Genomic DNA, 23,563 nt, shown 5'->3' on the forward strand with positions numbered 1-23,563 from the left:
TTATTTCTCTCTCAAGGGTTTCTTACGGTTATTGTATGCTTTGCTTATTTGTATGGGTTATACACATGGATATCTATCAACATATATTAATAGGAGCAAAACAGTTAAATATTCTACACGTGAAGTGAGGGCTCGACGCTCTCCCTACCCAAGAAGCGAGGGCCCGACGCTCTCCCTGCCCAAGAAGCGAGGGCCCGACGCTCTCCCTGCCGACCCCGCAGCACTACACTCCTGTTCCTCAGTGAGATGATCATTTTCATCAACTCCACAGTTGTAAGGTCCCCACTCGCTCATCAGGTGACAGCAATGCCACTGCAGGGCGAGGAGCGATTGTGGTGCGAATCCCACCTGTGCCAGGTTGCTGTTCTTGGATTAGGACTCACTGACCTTCGCGCTGCCGGAGGGTCGGGAGGGAGATCGCTGATAGTCCAGCTTGTTGGACTGCAGGTAGTGACCTCGTCTCCAGGGCTCTGCTTGGTATCAGCTGCCGGAGGGTCGGGAGGGAGATCGCTGATAGTCCAGCTTGTTGGACTGCAGGTAGTGACCTCGTCTCCAGGGCTCTGCTTGGTATCAGCTGCCGGAGGGTCGGGAGGGAGATCGCTGATAGTCCAGCTTGTTGCACTGCAGGTAGTGACCTCGTCTCCAGGGCTCTGCTTCGTATCAGCTGCTGGTTCAGGTGTGTAAAACGAGCCGAGCAGCTCGACTGCAGGAGCAGAGGTCAGTACAGAGGGGTGCAGCAGCAAGACATTTCAAACTGGGGACAAACAATCTCCAACACAATTAGATGGAAGGATCTTTCTTTTGTTTACACACACACTGAGACACACACAGACAGACCGAGACACCGAGACACACACACACACACACCGAGACACTGAGACACACACACACAGACACCGAGACACACACTACACATACTGACATCTTTCATAGGTAGCAGTTTAACTCAGTAAAAATAAATACATACAAATTGAGAAAAAAACCCTTGGGTCAAATTGTATTTAAATGTATTTATTGAATAAAAAGGCTCTTGAATAATAATTACACAGCAACCCTCCTGAGATCATCAAGACTGAAATCCTGCCCTGAATCTGGATTCCTTTTTACCCACAATGTCATCATTCCTGGACTGAAGGACTGCTTCCTTTACACTTCTGACAGCTAACTGTGAACAGGCAAGAAACTAAAAAACTAAAATACACTATTAACATGCCTGGTGTTAAAAATACACATTATATACAGCTCTGGCCAAAACGTCTGCATCGCCCAATAGAATTAACACATGTTGCTTCATAGAGTCGAATGAAACCTGCTGAATAATGTTACGTTAACATATTGAATTACACACCGCTTTGCAGTATTTAACAGAAAACGTGACAAAAATTGACATTTCAAACTCTAACATGAAATACTATACTACTATTATGGCTTCCCGTAGACACTTGCGATATCATTTTGTAGTTTCTCACATTTTGTAGGTTTACACAATATCCAAATTATGTTTTGGTTTTTTATTGTATCAATACTAAAATTCTAGGTGATGCAAAACATTTGGCCACAGCTGTATGTTAATTTTAAAAGCCTTTTCATCTGTTAAAAAAGCATCTTTGTTTCATAAGTATTTCTACAGTGCTATAATACTAATTCAATTCTAACAGGCTGTTCACATGGAAGGTTTGACTTCGGAACACTAGACGCAGTTACAACCCTTAGCCACTGGTGTCACTGTTTATACCAAGTTAATACTCCTACTAAGAAACTGGGGCTTCATACTTTGGCCATCGGTGGCACTGTTGTGCTGATTAAATCATTAAAAACAAACAAACAAAAAAACACACAAAATCACAAGTTCCATTCAATATCCGTACTGATCAAACCAGGCGTGGCATTTCTCCAGTCAAACTCTTAACCCTTTCAGTCCTGGCAGGACCTCACTGTCCTGTCTTGGCAGCGTACATGTTACGCCATTGGAAATCATGTTGGAACCTCACAAGACTCCTAGGTCCCAGTCTGAGGTTGTGTAGAAATGTTTTATAATGTTCTCATGTATACTCAATAAAGGAGTTCCTTTTTTAATTATATAACTTAATTTCAAAATGATAATTCAGGACTGAAAGGGTTAAACACAGATTGCTAGCCTGGATACGAGCCAAGTTTCCACAGCTTAGCATGGATATATCTTTATCTCATTAAATGACAACATAGTTACTAAGGGCTATACATACAGTACTGTTGGAAGAAATCTTATACTGAGACAAAAGAAACACTGAGGATAAAGCACTTGGGTTGGACTTGATTGCAACACAGCGTCCAGATCCCTTCCTGTTCCATGGTTCCAGATCCCTTCCTGTTCCATGGTTCCAGACCCCTTCCTGTTCCATGGTTCCAGACCCCTTCCTGTTCCATGGTTCCAGACCCCTTCCTGTTCCATGGTTCCAGACCCCGTCCTGTTCCATGGTTCTAAGGGGGCGCTGTGTGAACACCGTTTAGATCTTCTTCACGTAGTTCCCTGGGAACATGCCCTCCTTTCCTCGGAGTCGTCCGAACCACCAGCCTGAGGAATCTGGAGAAGGAGGAGTTTCAGTCAGTTTAGTTTAAGGATTTACAAAACGAAACCCGAGGGGGACCAGATTTCCAAAGACCAAACCGGGACACACATTGAAATAGTTTTAAGAGTCGTAACCACATGTTCTAACTGCAGCTACTGCTACTTAACCCCTCATTTCTAGGACTGCAGTATAGTAATCTATATGAAACAGTATTGTGGAACTATTAGTATGACTGCTGATTGTGAATGTGATTCATGGGAAGGTTATTAACAAAGAAGAAAGCGTGTCATTGAAATGGTGCAATGAATGCCGTCATGTTGTAAAACAATTCCGATTTATTCCCCCCCCCCCCCCATGAGTATCAAATCCCATGCAGGCTCACAAGTGTAATTGTGCTCATTGGAAGATCCTAACTTCACATCCAATGTGAGCACCATCTTCAGACAGCTTCAGTCTTCAGTATGCTGTTCAGCATTATGAAATGCGATGAATATTCAAAGACGATATTGTTAAAAGACTGATGCAAAGTAAGAAAGTTACCTCAAAATGAGAAAAACTGCACAAGTGGGCCTACATGTGACAGGGATGGGAAGAAGACTCATGCTGCATTGCAGTTTGATCCATTCCTGGTTTTACTGTGAGTTTAATAAGACATACGTGAGCTTATACACACTGTGGGTAATCAAGCTGGTTGTAAAACCTGAAATAGGTGAATCGGCTTTGTAGGAGTCTTATTTCCATCCCTGTATGATTTGATACACACAATAGTAATACTCTGTCAATAGACCAGTTCCTTTCTGCAGATCTACACTTTGGTACTGAAGGTGAAGGAACTCCACACTGAATGTTTCAGTTTTGTCTGCTGCTTGTAGGCAGAGTCCTCGTCTCACAGCCCTTGTCGTTTCACAGTGTTTACCTTCAGTCACGATCTCGATGACATCGTCCGCGTTGAAGCTGAGCTCGTCAGTGTCCTGCGCGTCGTATGCGTACAGCGCCTGGCACTGGGGGGTCCTGGGCCTGGTTTTGGGGACAGGTTTCGATCGACCTCCCCCCGGCACCGGCTTCGATTCTGTGGACCGCCGGCGCTGGAGCCTGAAACAGAAACGAGAAGCAGCGATCCCTGTTAGCGGATCTTCAAAACGAGACGCAGCGATCCCTGTTAGCGGACCTTCAAAACAAGACGCAGCGATCCCTGTTAGCGGATCTTCAAAACGAGACGCAGCGATCCCTGTTAGCGGACCTTCAAAACGAGACGCAGCGATCCCTGTTAGCGGACCTTCAAAACGAGACGCAGCGATCCCTGTTAGCGGATCTTCAAAACGAGATGCAGCGATCCCTGTTAACTGATCTTCAAAACACGCAATCAGAATGCCACGGTAAAACTATCAAGTTTGTGTTTCTTTACAATTTTTACCTTAAACTTCTGTTCTCCAGACTCACTGTAAAAATGCATTTGTTCAATAGAAACCCTTTCTGTTTAAATATGTAAAGGTACATCCGGTAAAGGCGCTCCGCGTGGAGTGCAGGATGCGCCCTACAGCCTGGAGGGCGCTGGTTCGGGTCCAGGCTATTCCACTGCCGTCTGTGGACGGGAGTTCTCAGGGGGCGGCGCACAATTGGTCAAGCAGCACCCGGGTGGGGAGGGCTTAGGTCGGCCAGGGTGTCCTCGGCTCACCGCGCACCAGTTGCAGAGAGCTGCGTGGTCCTCCAACGCTGTAGCTCTGAGGTGACTGCATGTGTCCGTCTTCGTCCCTCCCGAGTCAGCGCAGGGGTGGCAGCGGTGAGCCGGGTTGAAATTAAAATAAATAAATTGGGCTTTCCAAATTGGGGATAAAATGAGAAAAAATAATTGGCGATTTTAAATTTATAAAAAATTATTTATGTGAAAATGTACAATGCTTTAAAATGCAGGGAGAGGATGCTGGTAGGGCAATGTCACAAATTTATTAACTAAAGACCTGAAGAAAACACACACTGAGAAATCAAACTGTGTGAAACCCTCCCACAAGACAGACACACAGACAACGAATCAAACAGCAAAACCCCCACACATGAGCATGGAGGAGATCCTGGTTCAACCTTTAAGATATTTAAAAATGATAGAAAGAAAATGATGCACAGCAAGAAGAGCAAAACTACAGACCACCAACACAGGCAGGTCAGACTCACGATCTCCCGCTACCCGCCATCATTCCCCTGAGAGGACGGCTTGAAACAGGACCGCTGGTTACTGCTGACTGACCACGGCCAAAACACACACACACAACCAGAGTTGTAACGAGTCACCAAAATTGGGACCTGAGTCACGAAAAATTGCGACGATTCCACGTCGAGTCATTGATTCGAGTCATTACAACTCTGCACACAACACACACACAGACATATACGCATACAAACACACACACAGAAAGAGGCACACATACAGACAAAACAAACAGACAGAGATACACGCACACACACAGAAACACAGACACAGAGATACACACATAGAAAAACACACCGTAACAAACAGACAGAGATGCACGCACACAAAGAGACACACACAGAAACAGAGGCACACACAACACACAGACACAGAGATACACGCACACACACAGACAAACGGATACAGAGAGATACACACATACACACAGAAACAGAGACACACACAGACAAAAAAGAGACACACACCACACACACACCCCCCCAGGAAGGAGGTCTTACCCGGCGACGCCCTGGTCCGGCACGCTCATGAAGTCCATGTTGACCTGGGGGCCGGGGCGGGGGTCTCGTGGGCGGAGGCTGGCTCCCTGTCTGGGGAGGGTGGGCTGGACCACGCTGGCCTGGCGGAGGAGGGTGGACAGTCTGCCGGCAGCCTGGGCTCTGCTGTGGCCAGGCTGCCCCTGCCTCGCAGCCCCGTTCCTGGGTGCACCTGTCCAATCAGGGGGAGAGAGACCCTGAGCAACCTGCCTGGACACTTTAACAGGACCCATTTACACGATTGGATTGGCATCGCCCTGAATTAGAGACGACATGTGACATGTGATCCCTGCAGCACTATAGAGCTATGGGAGCAGCACAATTGCAAGCAGTCTACAATTTTTATTTATTTATTTTTTTTATTAAAGGTTGTAAGTCTACAACCCTTAATAAAACAATGGCAGTGCTGACCTGAGTTCTGAGTTAATAAAACAAGGGCACAGTGCTCACCTGAGTCCCTCGAGTTTGACTGCCGATCTCCAAAGTGGCCACTTTTTCTCTTGTCTTTCCTTGTCGGTCCTGAAACGCAGAAGTGAATTAGCACACAGAACTCCTGTCACAGTGGGAATGAGAGCTCAGAAATACTACAGGAAAATCCATGAATTCAAATGTTTCAACGTCTTAATGAGAAAGACTTTGTCAAAATGTTTGTCATTGTATGACGTTTATTTTAGTGTTTATTGAAGACATTGAGAAAGACTTCTAATGGAAACGTTTGTCATTGAAATTATGAAGCTTCCTAGCACTACAGAGTGTTTAATAGGTGTGGATGGTGAATGAGAGCTTGGTGAATGAATGATAAAACATGCAGCAAACACAACTGTGGAAATGCACAGCATCTGTATGTGTGTGTGTGTGTGTATGTGTGTGTCAGAGAGCCTGCACACAATCTGAGGAATATGGAACGCTCTACACAGTTCAGAGCGTTCCATATTCCTCAGATTGTGGTGCTGCACAAACACATGATTGGAATGGGGCTCTCCACGGAAGTCGGGCTGACAGTCAGAGGAGGGTCAGTGGTGTTGATTGATGAATTTACCATTCAGAGTGAAAGGAGTGAAGAAACAGCTGCTTGGGTTTGTGAGGATCGCTGCTTTTCTTAGACTGTGGAGAACAGCGATCCACACAAACCCCAGCAGCGGTTTCTTTACTCTGAATGGTCCTGTAACACACACGATGGTACAGTATGCACTGTGTGTATAGAGCAGTGTGAATGAGAGTCCTGTAACACACACGATGGTACAGTATGCACTGTGTGTATAGGGCAGTGTGAGAGTCCTGTAACACACACGATGGTACAGTATGCACTGTGTGTATAGAGAGCAGTGCGAGAGTCCTGTAACACACACGATGGTACAGTATGCACTGTGTGTATAGAGAGCAGTGTGAAAGAGTCCTGTAACACACACGATGGTACAGTATGCACTGTGTGTATAGAGCAGTGTGAGAGTCCTGTAACACACACGATGGTACAGTATGCACTGTGTGTATAGAGAGCAGTGCGAGAGTCCTGTAATACACACGATGGTACAGTATGCACTGTGTGTATAGAGAGCAGTGCGAGAGTCCTGTAACACACACGATGGTACAGTATGCACTGTGTGTATAGAGAGCAGTGTGAATGACAGTCCTGTAACACACACGATGGTACAGTATGCACTGTGTGTATAGAGCAGTGTGAGAGTCCTGTAACACACACGATGGTACAGTATGCACTGTGTGTATAGAGAGCAGTGTGAGAGTCCTGTAACACACACGATGGTACAGTATGCACTGTGTGTAGAGAGCAGTGTGAGAGTCCTGTAACACACACGATGGTACAGTATGCACTGTGTGTATAGAGAGCAGTGTGAGAGTCCTGTAACACACACGATGGTACAGTATGCATTGTGTGTATAGAGAGCAGTGTGAGAGTCCTGTAACACACACGATGGTACAGTATGCACTGTGTGTATAGAGAGCAGTGTGAGAGTCCTGTAACACACACGATGGTACAGTATGCACTGTGTGTATAGAGAGCAGTGTGAAAGAGTCCTGTAACACACACGATGGTACAGTATGCACTGTGTGTATAGAGCAGTGTGAGAGTCCTGTAACACACACGATGGTACAGTATGCACTGTGTGTATAGAGAGCAGTGCGAGAGTCCTGTAATACACACGATGGTACAGTATGCACTGTGTGTATAGAGAGCAGTGCGAGAGTCCTGTAACACACACGATGGTACAGTATGCACTGTGTGTATAGAGAGCAGTGTGAATGACAGTCCTGTAACACACACGATGGTACAGTATGCACTGTGTGTATAGAGAGCAGTGCGAATGAGAGTCCTGTAACACACACGATGGTACAGTATGCACTGTGTGTATAGAGAGCAGTGCGAATGAGAGTCCTGTAACACACACGATGGTACAGTATGCACTGTGTGTATAGAGAGCAGTGCGAATGAGAGTCCTGTAACACACACGATGGTACAGTATGCACTGTGTGTATAGAGAGCAGTGCGAATGAGAGTCCTGTAACACACACGATGGTACAGTATGCACTGTGTGTATAGAGAGCAGTGCGAGAGTCCTGTAACACACACGATGGTACAGTATGCACTGTGTGTATAGAGAGCAGTGCGAGAGTCCTGTAACACACACGATGGTACAGTATGCACTGTGTGTATAGAGAGCAGTGTGAATGAGAGTCCTGTAACACACACGATGGTACAGTATGCACTGTGTGTATAGAGAGCAGTGCGAGAGTCCTGTAACACACACGATGGTACAGTATGCACTGTGTGTATAGAGAGCAGTGCAAGAGTCCTGTAAACAACACGATGGTACAGTATGCACTGTGTGTATAGAGAGCAGTGTGAATGACAGTCCTGTAACACACACGATGGTACAGCATGCACTGTGTGTATAGAGAGCAGTGTGAAAGAGTCCTGTAACACACACGATGGTACAGTATGCACTGTGTGTATAGAGCAGTATGAGAGTCCTGTAACACACACGATGGTACAGTATGCACTGTGTGTATAGAGCAGTATGAGAGTCCTGTAACACACACGATGGTACAGTATGCAGTGTGTATAGAGAGCAGTGCGAATGAGAGTCCTGTAACACACACGATGGTACAGTATGCACTGTGTGTATAGAGAGCAGTGCGAGAGTCCTGTAATACACACGATGGTACAGTATGCATTGTGTGTATAGAGAGCAGTGTGAGAGTCCTGTAACACACACGATGGTACAGTATGCACTGTGTGTATAGAGAGCAGTGTGAGAGTCCTGTAACACACACGATGGTACAGTATGCACTGTGTGTATAGAGAGCAGTGTGAAAGAGTCCTGTAACACACACGATGGTACAGTATGCACTGTGTGTATAGAGAGCAGTGTGAGAGTCCTGTAACACACACGATGGTACAGTATGCACTGTGTGTATAGAGAGCAGTGCGAGAGTCCTGTAATACACACGATGGTACAGTATGCACTGTGTGTATAGAGAGCAGTGCGAGAGTCCTGTAACACACACGATGGTACAGTATGCACTGTGTGTATAGAGAGCAGTGTGAATGACAGTCCTGTAACACACACGATGGTACAGTATGCACTGTGTGTATAGAGAGCAGTGCGAATGAGAGTCCTGTAACACACACGATGGTACAGTATGCACTGTGTGTATAGAGAGCAGTGCGAATGAGAGTCCTGTAACACACACGATGGTACAGTATGCACTGTGTGTATAGAGAGCAGTGCGAATGAGAGTCCTGTAACACACACGATGGTACAGTATGCACTGTGTGTATAGAGAGCAGTGCGAATGAGAGTCCTGTAACACACACGATGGTACAGTATGCACTGTGTGTATAGAGAGCAGTGCGAATGAGAGTCCTGTAACACACACGATGGTACAGTATGCACTGTGTGTATAGAGAGCAGTGTGAGAGTCCTGTAACACACACGATGGTACAGTATGCACTGTGTGTATAGAGAGCAGTGCGAGAGTCCTGTAACACACACGATGGTACAGTATGCACTGTGTGTATAGAGAGCAGTGCGAGAGTCCTGTAACACACACGATGGTACAGTATGCACTGTGTGTATAGAGAGCAGTGTGAATGAGAGTCCTGTAACACACACAATGGTACAGTATGCACTGTGTGTATAGAGAGCAGTGCGAGAGTCCTGTAACACACACGATGGTACAGTATGCACTGTGTGTATAGAGAGCAGTGCAAGAGTCCTGTAAACAACACGATGGTACAGTATGCACTGTGTGTATAGAGAGCAGTGTGAATGACAGTCCTGTAACACACACGATGGTACAGTATGCACTGTGTGTATAGAGAGCAGTGTGAAAGAGTCCTGTAACACACACGATGGTACAGTATGCACTGTGTGTATAGAGCAGTATGAGAGTCCTGTAACACACACGATGGTACAGTATGCACTGTGTGTATAGAGCAGTATGAGAGTCCTGTAACACACACGATGGTACAGTATGCACTGTGTGTATAGAGAGCAGTGCGAATGAGAGTCCTGTAACACACACGATGGTACAGTATGCACTGTGTGTATAGAGAGCAGTGCGAGAGTCCTGTAATACACACGATGGTACAGTATGCACTGTGTGTATAGAGAGCAGTGCGAATGAGAGTCCTGTAACACACACGATGGTACAGTATGCACTGTGTGTATAGAGAGCAGTGTGAATGAGAGTCCTGTAACGCACACGATGGTACAGTACACACTGTGTGTATAGAGAGCAGTGCGAGAGTCCTGTAACGCACACGATGGTACAGTATGCACTGTGTGTATAGAGAGCAGTGCGAGAGTCCTGTAACACACACGATGGTACAGTATGCACTGTGTGTATAGAGAGCAGTGTGAATGAGTCCTGTAACACACACGATGGTACAGTATGCACTGTGTGTATAGAGAGCAGTGCAAATGAGAGTCCTGTAACACACACGATGGTACAGTATGCACTGTGTGTATAGAGCAGTATGAGAGTCCTGTAACACACACGATGGTACAGTATGCACTGTGTGTATAGAGCAGTATGAGAGTCCTGTAACACACACGATGGTACAGTATGCACTGTGTGTATAGAGAGCAGTGCGAGAGTCCTGTAACGCACACGATGGTACAGTATGCACTGTGTGTATAGAGAGCAGTGCGAGAGTCCTGTAACACACACGATGGTACAGTATGCACTGTGTGTATAGAGAGCAGTGCAAATGAGAGTCCTGTGACACACACGATGGTACAGTATGCACTGTGTGTATAGAGAGCAGTGCAAATGAGAGTCCTGTAACACACACGATGGTACAGTATGCACTGTGTGTATAGAGAGCAGTGCGAATGAGAGTCCTGTAACACACACGATGGTACAGTATGCACTGTGTGTATAGAGAGCAGTGCAAATGAGAGTCCTGTAACACACACGATGGTACAGTATGCACTGTGTGTATAGAGAGCAGTGCGAATGAGTCCTGTAACACACACGATGGTACAGTATGCACTGTGTGTATAGAGAGCAGTGCGAATGAGAGTCCTGTAACACACACGATGGTACAGTATGCACTGTGTGTATAGAGAGCAGTGCAAATGAGAGTCCTGTAACACACACGATGGTACAGTATGCACTGTGTGTATAGAGAGCAGTGCGAGTCCTGTAACACACACGATGGTACAGTATGCACTGTGTGTATAGAGAGCAGTGCGAGAGTCCTGTAACACACACGATGGTACAGTATGCACTGTGTGTATAGAGAGCAGTGCGAGAGTCCTGTAACACACACGATGGTACAGTATGCACTGTGTGTATAGAGAGCAGTGTGAATGAGAGTCCTGTAACACACACGATGGTACAGTATGCACTGTGTGTATAGAGAGCAGTGCGAATGAGAGTCCTGTAAACACACGATGGTACAGTATGCACTGTGTGTATAGAGAGCAGTGCGAATGAGAGTCCTGTAACACACACGATGGTACAGTATGCACTGTGTGTAGAGAGCAGTGCGAATGAGAGTCCTGTAACACACACGATGGTACAGTATGCACTGTGTGTATAGAGAGCAGTGCGAATGAGAGTCCTGTAACACACACGATGGTACAGTATGCACTGTGTGTATAGAGAGCAGTGCGAGAGTCCTGTAACACACACGATGGTACAGTATGCACTGTGTGTATAGAGAGCAGTGCGAATGAGAGTCCTGTAACACACACGATGGTACAGTATGCACTGTGTGTATAGAGAGCAGTGCGAATGAGAGTCCTGTAACACACACGATGGTACAGTATGCACTGTGTGTATAGAGAGCAGTGCGAGAGTCCTGTAACACACACGATGGTACAGTATCCACTGTGTGTATAGAGAGCAGTGCGAGAGTCCTGTAACACACACGATGGTACAGTATGCACTGTGTGTATAGAGAGCAGTGTGAATGAGTCCTGTAACACACACGATGGTACAGTATGCACTGTGTGTATAGAGCAGTATGAGAGTCCTGTAACACACACGATGGTACAGTATGCACTGTGTGTATAGAGCAGTATGAGAGTCCTGTAACACACACGATGGTACAGTATGCACTGTGTGTATAGAGCAGTATGAGAGTCCTGTAACACACACGATGGTACAGTATGCACTGTGTGTATAGAGAGCAGTGCGAATGAGAGTCCTGTAACACAAACGATGGTACAGTATGCACTGTGTGTATAGGGCAGTGTGAGAGTCCTGTAACACACACGATGGTACAGTATGCACTGTGTGTATAGAGAGCAGTGTGAATGAGTCCTGTAACACACACGATGGTACAGTATGCACTGTGTGTATAGAGCAGTATGAGAGTCCTGTAACACACACGATGGTACAGTATGCACTGTGTGTATAGGGCAGTGTGAGAGTCCTGTAACACACACGATGGTACAGTATGCACTGTGTGTATAGAGAGCAGTGCGAATGAGAGTCCTCTAACACACACGATGGTACAGTATGCACTGTGTGTATAGAGAGCAGTGCAAATGAGAGTCCTGTAACACACACGATGGTACAGTATGCACTGTGTGTATAGAGAGCAGTGCGAATGAGAGTCCTGTAACACACACGATGGTACAGTATGCACTGTGTGTATAGAGAGCAGTGCGAATGAGAGTCCTGTAACACACACGATGGTACAGTATGCACTGTGTGTATAGAGAGCAGTGCAAATGAGAGTCCTGTAACACACACGATGGTACAGTATGCACTGTGTGTATAGAGAGCAGTGCAAATGAGAGTCCTGTAACACACACGATGGTACAGTATGCACTGTGTGTATAGAGAGCAGTGCGAGAGTCCTGTAAACAACACGATGGTACAGTATGCACTGTGTGTATAGAGAGCAGTGCGAGAGTCCTGTAACACACACGATGGTACAGTATGCACTGTGTGTATAGAGAGCAGTGCGAGAGTCCTGTAACACACACGATGGTACAGTATGCACTGTGTGTATAGAGAGCAGTGCGAGAGTCCTGTAACACACACGATGGTACAGTATGCACTGTGTGTATAGAGAGCAGTGCGAGAGTCCTGTAAACAACACGATGGTACAGTATGCACTGTGTGTATAGAGAGCAGTGCGAGAGTCCTGTAACACACACGATGGTACAGTATGCACTGTGTGTATAGAGAGCAGTGCGAGAGTCCTGTAACACACACGATGGTACAGTGTGCACTGTGTGTATAGAGAGCAGTGCGAGAGTCCTGTAACACACACGATGGTACAGTATGCACTGTGTGTATAGAGAGCAGTGCGAGAGTCCTGTAACACACACGATGGTACAGTATGCACTGTGTGTATAGAGAGCAGTGCGAGAGTCCTGTAACACACACGATGGTACAGTATGCACTGTGTGTATAGAGAGCAGTGCGAGAGTCCTGTAACACACACGATGGTACAGTATGCACTGTGTGTATAGAGAGCAGTGCGAGAGTCCTGTAACACACACGATGGTACAGTATGCACTGTGTGTATAGAGAGCAGTGCGAGAGTCCTGTAAACAACACGATGGTACAGTATGCACTGTGTGTATAGAGAGCAGTGCGAGAGTCCTGTAACACACACGATGGTACAGTATGCACTGTGTGTATAGAGAGCAGTGCGAGAGTCCTGTAACACACACGATGGTACAGTATGCACTGTGTGTATAGAGAGCAGTGCGAGAGTCCTGTAAACAACACGATGGTACAGTATGCACTGTGTGTATAGAGCAGTATGAGAGTCCTGTAACACACACGATGGTACAGTATGCACTGTGTGTATAGGGCAGTGTGAGAGTCCTGTAACACACACGATGGTACAGTATGCACTGTGTGTATAGAGAGCAGTGCGAATGAGAGTCCTCTAACACACACGATGGTACAGTATGCACTGTGTGTATAGAGAGCAGTGCAAATGAGAGTCCTGTAACACACACGATGGTACAGTATGCACTGTGTGTATAGAGAGCAGTGCGAATGAGAGTCCTGTAACACACACGATGGTACAGTATGCACTGTGTGTATAGAGAGCAGTGCGAATGAGAGTCCTGTAACACACACGATGGTACAGTATGCACTGTGTGTATAGAGAGCAGTGCAAATGAGAGTCCTGTAACACACACGATGGTACAGTATGCACTGTGTGTATAGAGAGCAGTGCAAATGAGAGTCCTGTAACACACACGATGGTACAGTATGCACTGTGTGTATAGAGAGCAGTGCGAGAGTCCTGTAACACACACGATGGTACAGTATGCACTGTGTGTATAGAGAGCAGTGCGAGAGTCCTGTAACACACACGATGGTACAGTATGCACTGTGTGTATAGAGAGCAGTGCGAGAGTCCTGTAACACACACGATGGTACAGTATGCACTGTGTGTATAGAGAGCAGTGCGAGAGTCCTGTAACACACACGATGGTACAGTATGCACTGTGTGTATAGAGAGCAGTGCGAGAGTCCTGTAAACAACACGATGGTACAGTATGCACTGTGTGTATAGAGAGCAGTGCGAGAGTCCTGTAACACACACGATGGTACAGTATGCACTGTGTGTATAGAGAGCAGTGCGAGAGTCCTGTAACACACACGATGGTACAGTGTGCACTGTGTGTATAGAGAGCAGTGCGAGAGTCCTGTAACACACACGATGGTACAGTATGCACTGTGTGTATAGAGAGCAGTGCGAGAGTCCTGTAACACACACGATGGTACAGTATGCACTGTGTGTATAGAGAGCAGTGCGAGAGTCCTGTAACACACACGATGGTACAGTATGCACTGTGTGTATAGAGAGCAGTGCGAGAGTCCTGTAACACACACGATGGTACAGTATGCACTGTGTGTATAGAGAGCAGTGCGAGAGTCCTGTAACACACACGATGGTACAGTATGCACTGTGTGTATAGAGAGCAGTGCGAGAGTCCTGTAAACAACACGATGGTACAGTATGCACTGTGTGTATAGAGAGCAGTGCGAGAGTCCTGTAACACACACGATGGTACAGTATGCACTGTGTGTATAGAGAGCAGTGCGAGAGTCCTGTAACACACACGATGGTACAGTATGCACTGTGTGTATAGAGAGCAGTGCGAATGAGAGTCCTGTAACACACACGATGGTACAGTATGCACTGTGTGTATAGAGAGCAGTGCGAATGAGAGTCCTGTAACACACACGATGGTACAGTATGCACTGTGTGTATAGAGAGCAGTGCGAATGAGAGTCCTGTAACACACACGATGGTTCAGTATGCACTGTGTGTATAGAGCAGTGTGAATGAGAGTCCTGTAACACACACGATGGTACAGTATGCACTGTGTGTATAGAGAGCAGTGCGAGAGTCCTGTAACACACACGATGGTACAGTATGCACTGTGTGTATAGAGAGCAGTGTGAGAGTCCTGTAACACACACGATGGTACAGTATGCACTGTGTGTATAGAGAGCAGTGTGAATGAGAGTCCTGTAACACACACGATGGTACAGTATGCACTGTGTGTATAGAGCAGTGCGAGAGTCCTGTAACACACACGATGGTACAGCATGCACTGTGTGTATAGAGAGCAGTGCGAGAGTCCTGTAACACACACGATGGTACAGTATGCACTGTGTGTATAGTGAGCAGTGCGAGAGTCCTGTAACACACACGATGGTACAGTATGCACTGTGTGTATAGAGAGCAGTGCGAATGAGAGTCCTGTAACACACACGATGCTACAGTATGCACTGTGTGTATAGAGAGCAGTGCAAATGAGAGTCCTGTAACACACACGATGGTACAGTATGCACTGTGTGTATAGAGAGCAGTGCGAGAGTCCTGTAACACACACGATGGTACAGTATCCACTGTGTGTATAGAGAGCAGTGCGAGAGTCCTGTAAACAACACGATGGTACAGTATGCACTGTGTGTATAGAGAGCAGTGTGAATGAGAGTCCTGTAACACACACGATGGTACAGTATGCACTGTGTGTATAGAGAGCAGTGTGAATGAGAGTCCTGTAACACACACGATGGTTCAGTATGCACTGTGTGTATAGAGAGCAGTGCGAGAGTCCTGTAACACACACGATGGTACAGTATGCACTGTGTGTATAGAGAGCAGTGCAAATGAGAGTCCTGTAACACACACGATGGTACAGTATGCACTGTGTGTATAGAGAGCAGTGTGAGAGTCCTGTAACACACACGATGGTACAGTATGCACTGTGTGTATAGAGAGCAGTGTGAGAGTCCTGTAACACACACGATGGTACAGTATGCACTGTGTGTATAGAGAGCAGTGTGAGAGTCCTGTAACACACACGATGGTTCAGTATGCACTGTGTGTATAGAGCGCAGTGTGAGAGTCCTGTAACACACACGATGGTACAGTATGCACTGTGTGTATAGAGCAGTGTGAAAGTCCTGTAACACACACGATGGTACAGTATGCACTGTGTGTATAGGGCAGTGTGAGAGTCCTGTAACACACACAATGGTTCAGTATGCACTGCGCTGTGTGTATAGAGAGGAGAGAGGGAAACTCACTGGAGCTCTTTGGCAGTCCTGCTCCGATGCTCACACTCAGGACCTTGCTGCTGGGTTTCAGGAAGGCCTGGTCGGTGCTGCCCAGCTGGAACTGAATCTGCCTGGACCCTGCGGACCCCCAGGGACCCCAGCCCCCCTTCTTCACCTTGAACTCTAGCCTGGAGGAGAGGAGAGTGGGGGAGCGAGGGAGAGGCGGTGCTTTAATTACCTAGGCATGTCATTTATATAAAACAAGCATGCTAGTAACATATACCCCGTTCAAAAGACATCTGCATGATGAGAAGGATTACACAAGTACAGGATGGACATATTCCATCACAAACCCCAATAATCTGATATCTCTGTGAGCAGTGACAGAGATGTACAGTGACAGAGCTGTACAGTGACAGTGTGAGCAGTGACAGAGCTATACAGTGACAGCTGTACAGTGACAGTGTGAGCAGTACAATGACAGAGCTGTACAGTGACAGTGTGAGCAGTGAGAGCTGTACAGTGACAATGCTGTACAGTGACAGAGCTGTACAGTGACAGTGTGAGCAGTGACAGAGCTGTACAGTGACAGTGTGAGCAGTGACGGAGCTGTACAGTGACAGTGTGAGCAGTGACAGATATACAGTGACAGAGCTGTACAGTGACATAGCTGTACAGTGACAGAGCTGTACAGTGACAGTGCGAGCAGTGACGGAGCTGTACAGTGACAGTGTGAACAGTGACGGAGCTGTACAGTGACAGATGTACAGTGACAGGGCTGTACAGTGACAGTGTGAGCAGTGACAGAGCTGGACAGTGACTGTGAGCAGTGACTGAGCAGTGACAGAGCTGTGCAGTGACAGTGTGATCAGTGACAGTGTGAGCAGTGACAGAGCTGAGCAGTGACAGAGCTGGACAGTGACAGAGCTGGACAGTGACAGTGTGAGCAGTGACAGAGCTGTACAGTGACAGTGTGAGCAGTGACAGAGCTGGACAGTGACAGTGTGAGCAGTGACAGAGCTGGACAGTGACAGTGTGAGCAGTGACAGAGCTGGACAGCGACAGTGTGAGCAGTGACAGAGCTGGACAGCGACAGTGTGAGCAGTGACAGAGCTGGACAGCGACAGTGTGAGCAGTGACAGAGCCGGACAGTGACAGAGCTGGACAGTGACAGAGCCGGACAGTGACAGAGCCGGACAGTGACAGAGCGAGCAGGACTCTGCAGCGGCACTCACAGGTTGTTGAATTTGAGTGGCAGTTTGCGCTGGCTCCTCTCCTCATAGCGCTTGTACAGCAGACTCAGCAGCTCTGTCTTGAAGCTCGACTCGAGGAGGCTGTCGTACTGCTGCTCATGAATGATGAAGAAGTCATCCTGCAAGGTGCTGGGGGGGGGGGGGGTGACAGTCAAAATGGCTTTTAAGAAACGGCATGGCTGATTGGTTGACAGGCTCACAGTTGTGTTACCCGGTGGCACTTTGGTGCATCCAATACATTGCTCATCAACTTACAGTAGATCAGGACAAACCCCCAGAACACAGAGAATGTAATCCTTGACTTTGTATTGATGATTATGCCTGCTTGATTGAGGGTCCTTCATGATGTACTGTGTGTAGGGGCAGTCCTGCCTCATGAACCTTAGTTTAGAAACTTCCTAAACTGGATCCAACGTTGACCCAAGTTATCTGCCCAAGAAAACAGTGCTTCCAATAAAGCACACCTTCAACCTGGGCTAGTAAAGGACAAGCAAGGGCTGTGGGGATCAACCAAACCGTTCACTAAAAACCATCAACAGCAGAGTTTAGTAAACGCTCACCTGAAAACATACACTTCAACAATCTTTAACATTTCTAGTATCTTGATGCATTATAAAACACTAATTGAGAGCTGCTTGAGAAAATCTATGTAAGCTTTAAACACACAAGTAAGAGCAAGAGGACTCTTGATACACAAGCCAGCTTTCTGAATGATGCTTTAAACATCTATTAAAACACAATCGTGCTATTCAGTCCAAACTGTCATTAGCTCTGCTTCTTCAGACATAAAAACACACCCAATAAAGTTAACAAATCAGAACTAATGTCCAACTCCAATATTGATCTTAGAAAATAACTCAAATGGTGATATGAAGTCAATAGCTTTGAGAATATCCCTCTCTCCTGCATTCCGCTGTGGTCCCCCAGTTCTCCCAGTGTACCTGAGTGAGACAGACTGGATCTTCTCCACCTCGATCTGCCTCTTCAGAACCTCCTTGATCAGCCCTTTCTCCGGACCCTGCTTCACTTTCTCTCGACCAATCATGTACAGGAACTTTGGGGTCAGCAGGAGGTCACGCTTCACAGGCTGTGGAGAGGAGAAACAGACAGATACAGACACGTTGTTCAGATCACGACATACCACATCCCTCAGACTCTCCCAGCTCTGTGAAACCAGGACACTTCTCTCAATACGAATCACTAGAGCTTCAAATGTACTCATTGGCAAGAACCAGGCTTCAATGTGTTCACAGAACAGAATTTATAAATGACTAGATGAAAAAGTATGCAAAGGAAACCAAATGTCTAAATGACATCTGACTGGTATGGAAATAAGACTCCTATTGCAGAGCAGTTTCGCCTGTTCTGGGTTTTAATATGTGCTTGACCAGCTATGCAATGGGTCTTATGTCACACACACCCCCTCACCCTGAAGCGGCGGTCGTATTTCACCACCACGTCTGCGAAGTCGATGCGCTCCCGGCGCCCCACAAACTGCCTCAGCTCGGGACGGTGCTCCGTGCCGATGTAGTCTCCCATGAAGTTGCGGTTGATGCTGTTCCTCCGGCGCTCCTTCTTGTGGAGCAGGATATCCGAGGCTGGGACAGAGGCGAGAGGAGAGTGACCGTCACTGCTGAGCCAAAACACAGGCTCCTAACCATGGGTTTGTGTGGATCGCTGTTCTCCACAGAGTAAGAAAAGCAGCGATCGTCACAAACCCCAGCATCTGTCTTTTCACTTGTCTAATTTTGAATGGTGAATCAGCCCGATCAACAGAAATGCCTCTCACCTGATTGTCAGCACCTGATTTCTGTGGAGAGCTCAATCTGAATAATCAAATAATCAGTTTGTGAAGCTCCACCAGTGTTAGCCTCAAAGAAACTCTATAGAATTAATTGCCAAGTCGTTTCTCAATGCCTTCAGGTGTTGAAATGAGTTTTGAGTCCCTTATATCCCTGGATGATGTGGTCTCCCCCATGCTTTACTTGCAGATGCTGATTTTGCACGTATTTAGACATTGTATAGAAGTGAATGAGGGGTCCTGTTCACTGAAATCTCTCCCACCTGCACAATGCTACAGTTTGAATGTTCTATTACACTTCTTTCTGTCCCTTTCCTACGTGACATGCTATAAACTACGCCTGACCCCTTATACACCTACACAATGACACCTACACAATAATGTCTAATGTGTGTAAAATCAGCATCCGCACATCCCTGAATATTACACAGAGACCGCATTACCAAGGGATACAAGAACGTGAACCAAAATTCATTTCTACACAATCACAATGACTTGCAGTCAAAACATTTGTCATTGAAGATTCTTGTGGTATTTCTAAAAATTTCCCACAGCAGCTCAGGAGAGCTGAAGGTCAGCGGGCTCCTCCGATCCCCAAACCAGTCGCCTCTTTACACCCAGGAGCTCCGTAGCGAATGTGAGCTACCGCCCCCTGGAGGAGAAAGGCCAGCCATGTCTAGTGTGATACTAATCACCACTTTACACATTCTGTTTGTTCCTGCAGGGTGCTGCCGTCACGCACACTCCCCCTGTTTGTTCCTGCAGGGTGCTGCCGTCACACACACTCCCCCTGATTGTTCCTGCTGTCACGCACACTCCCCCTGATTGTTCCTGCTGTCACGCACACTCCCCCTGATTGTTCCTGCTGTCACGCACACTCCCACTGATTGTTCCTGCTGTCACGCACACTCCCCCTGTTTGTTCCTGCCGTCAGGCACACTCCCCCTGATTGTTCCTGCTGTCACGCACACTCCCCCAGATTGTTCCTGCTGTCACACACACTCCCCCTGATTGTTCCTGCTGTCACGCACACTCCCCCTGTTTGTTCCTGCTGTCACGCACACTCCCCCTGATTGTTCCTGCAGGGTGCTGCCGTCACGCACACTCCCCCTGATTGTTCCTGCTGTCACACACACTCCCCCTGATTGTTCCTGCCGTCACGCACACTCCCCCTGTTTGTTCCTGCTGTCACGCACACTCCCCCTGATTGTTCCTGCTGTCACGCACACTCCCCCTGATTGTTCCTGCTGTCACACACACTCCCCGTTTGTTCCTGCCGTCACGCACACTCCCCCTGATTGTTCCTGCTGTCACGCACACTCCCCCTGATTGTTCCTGCAGGGTGCTGCCGTCACGCACACTCCCCCTGATTGTTCCTGCTGTCACGCACACTCCCCCTGATTGTTCCTGCAGGGTGCTGCCGTCACGCACACTCCCCCTGATTGTTCCTGCTGTCACACACACTCCCCCTGTTTGTTCCTGCTGTCACGCACACTCCCCCTGATTGTTCCTGCTGTCACGCACACTCCCCCTGATTGTTCCTGCCGTCACGCACACTCCCCCTGATTGTTCCTGCCGTCACGCACACTCCCCCTGATTGTTCCTGCCGTCACACACACTCCCCCTGATTGTTCCTGCTGTCACGCACACTCCCCCTGATTGTTCCTGCCGTCACGCACACTCCCCCTGTTTGTTCCTGCTGTCACACACACTCCCCCTGTTTGTTCCTGCTGTCACGCACACTCCCCCTGTTTGTTCCTGCCGTCACGCACACTCCCCCTGTTTGTTCCTGCTGTCACGCACACTCCCCCTGATTGTTCCTGCAGGGTGCTGCCGTCACGCACACTCCCCCTGATTGTTCCTGCTGTCACGCACACTCCCCCTGATTGTTCCTGCTGTCACACACACTCCCCCTGTTTGTTCCTGCTGTCACGCACACTCCCCCTGTTTGTTCCTGCTGTCACGCACACTCCCCCTGATTGTTCCTGCTGTCACGCACACTCCCCCTGATTGTTCCTGCTGTCACGCACACTCCCCCTGATTGTTCCTGCTGTCACACACACTCCCCCTGTTTGTTCCTGCTGTCACGCACACTCCCCGTTTGTTCCTGCTGTCACGCACACTTCCCCTGTTTGTTCCTGCTGTCACGCACACTCCCCCTGATTGTTCCTGCTGTCACACACACTCCCCCTGTTTGTTCCTGCTGTCACGCACACTCCCCGTTTGTTCCTGCTGTCACGCACACTCCCCCTGTTTGTTCCTGCTGTCACGCACACTCCCCCTGATTGTTCCTGCTGTCACGCACACTCCCCCTGATTGTTCCTGCTGTCACGCACACTCCCCCTGATTGTTCCTGCTGTCACGCACACTCCCCCTGATTGTTCCTGCTGTCACGCACACTCCCCCTGATTGTTCCTGCTGTCACGCACACTCCCCCTGATTGTTCCTGCTGTCACACACACTCCCCCTGTTTGTTCCTGCTGTCACGCACACTCCCCCTGTTTGTTCCTGCTGTCACACACACTCCCCCTGATTGTTCCTGCTGTCACGCACACTCCCCGATTGTTCCTGCTGTCACGCACACTCCCCCTGTTTGTTCCTGCTGTCACGCACACTCCCCCTGATTGTTCCTGCCGTCACGCACACTCCCCCTGATTGTTCCTGCCGTCACGCACACTCCCCCTGATTGTTCCTGCTGTCACACACACTCCCCCTGTTTGTTCCTGCTGTCACGCACACTCCCCCTGTTTGTTCCTGCCGTCACGCACACTCCCCCTGTTTGTTCCTGCTGTCACGCACACTCCCCCTGATTGTTCCTGCAGGGTGCTGCCGTCACGCACACTCCCCCTGATTGTTCCTGCTGTCACGCACACTCCCCCTGATTGTTCCTGCTGTCACACACACTCCCCCTGTTTGTTCCTGCTGTCACGCACACTCCCCCTGTTTGTTCCTGCTGTCACGCACACTCCCCCTGATTGTTCCTGCTGTCACGCACACTCCCCCTGATTGTTCCTGCTGTCACGCACACTCCCCCTGATTGTTCCTGCTGTCACACACACTCCCCCTGTTTGTTCCTGCTGTCACGCACACTCCCCGTTTGTTCCTGCTGTCACGCACACTCCCCCTGTTTGTTCCTGCTGTCACGCACACTCCCCCTGATTGTTCCTGCTGTCACGCACACTCCCCCTGATTGTTCCTGCTGTCACGCACACTCCCCCTGATTGTTCCTGCTGTCACGCACACTCCCCCTGATTGTTCCTGCCGTCACGCACACTCCCCCTGATTGTTCCTGCCGTCACGCACACTCCCCCTGATTGTTCCTGCTGTCACGCACACTCCCCCTGATTGTTCCTGCTGTCACGCACACTCCCCCTGTTTGTTCCTGCTGTCACACACACTCCCCCTGTTTGTTCCTGCTGTCACGCACACTCCCCCTGTTTGTTCCTGCCGTCACGCACACTCCCCCTGTTTGTTCCTGCTGTCACGTACACTCCCCCTGATTGTTCCTGCAGGGTGCTGCCGTCACGCACACTCCCCCTGATTGTTCCTGCTGTCACACACACTCCCCCTGTTTGTTCCTGCTGTCACACACACTCCCCCTGTTTGTTCCTGCTGTCACGCACACTCCCCCTGTTTGTTCCTGCCGTCACGCACACTCCCCCTGTTTGTTCCTGCTGTCACGCACACTCCCCCTGATTGTTCCTGCAGGGTGCTGCCGTCACGCACACTCCCCCTGATTGTTCCTGCTGTCACGCACACTCCCCCTGATTGTTCCTGCTGTCACACACACTCCCCCTGATTGTTCCTGCCGTCACGCACACTCCCCCTGATTGTTCCTGCTGTCACGCACACTCCCCCTGATTGTTCCTGCAGGGTGCTGCCGTCACGCACACTCCCCCTGATTGTTCCTGCTGTCACGCACACTCCCCCTGATTGTTCCTGCAGGGTGCTGCCGTCACGCACACTCCCCCTGATTGTTCCTGCTGTCACACACACTCCCCCTGTTTGTTCCTGCTGTCACGCACACTCCCCCTGATTGTTCCTGCTGTCACGCACACTCCCCCTGATTGTTCCTGCTGTCACGCACACTCCCCCTGATTGTTCCTGCTGTCACGCACACTCCCCCTGATTGTTCCTGCCGTCACGCACACTCCCCCTGATTGTTCCTGCCGTCACGCACACTCCCCCTGATTGTTCCT

General features: G+C 48.4%; 1 protein-coding gene across 1 annotated transcript in view; it reads right to left on the bottom strand.

Annotated features, from left to right (window-relative positions):
- Nucleotides 1–995: 995 nt before the first annotated feature.
- LOC117968884 (unconventional myosin-Ie-like) overlaps nt 996–23,563 on the bottom strand; it is a 50,015-nt gene continuing 27,447 nt past the window's right edge. Inside the window, exons 20-27 of the mRNA XM_059006036.1 lie at nt 18,992–19,161; nt 18,505–18,650; nt 17,546–17,692; nt 16,341–16,498; nt 5,739–5,807; nt 5,253–5,460; nt 3,466–3,641; nt 996–2,563 (exon numbers count right to left, since the gene is read on the bottom strand). Of these exons, the coding sequence (XP_058862019.1) occupies nt 2,487–2,563; nt 3,466–3,641; nt 5,253–5,460; nt 5,739–5,807; nt 16,341–16,498; nt 17,546–17,692; nt 18,505–18,650; nt 18,992–19,161 (1,151 nt within the window). The 3' untranslated portion in view covers nt 996–2,486. The remainder of the gene's footprint in view (nt 2,564–3,465; nt 3,642–5,252; nt 5,461–5,738; nt 5,808–16,340; nt 16,499–17,545; nt 17,693–18,504; nt 18,651–18,991; nt 19,162–23,563) is intronic.

This window comes from Acipenser ruthenus, chromosome 32 (assembly GCF_902713425.1).
Source record: "Acipenser ruthenus chromosome 32, fAciRut3.2 maternal haplotype, whole genome shotgun sequence".
NCBI lineage: Eukaryota > Metazoa > Chordata > Actinopteri > Acipenseriformes > Acipenseridae > Acipenser > Acipenser ruthenus.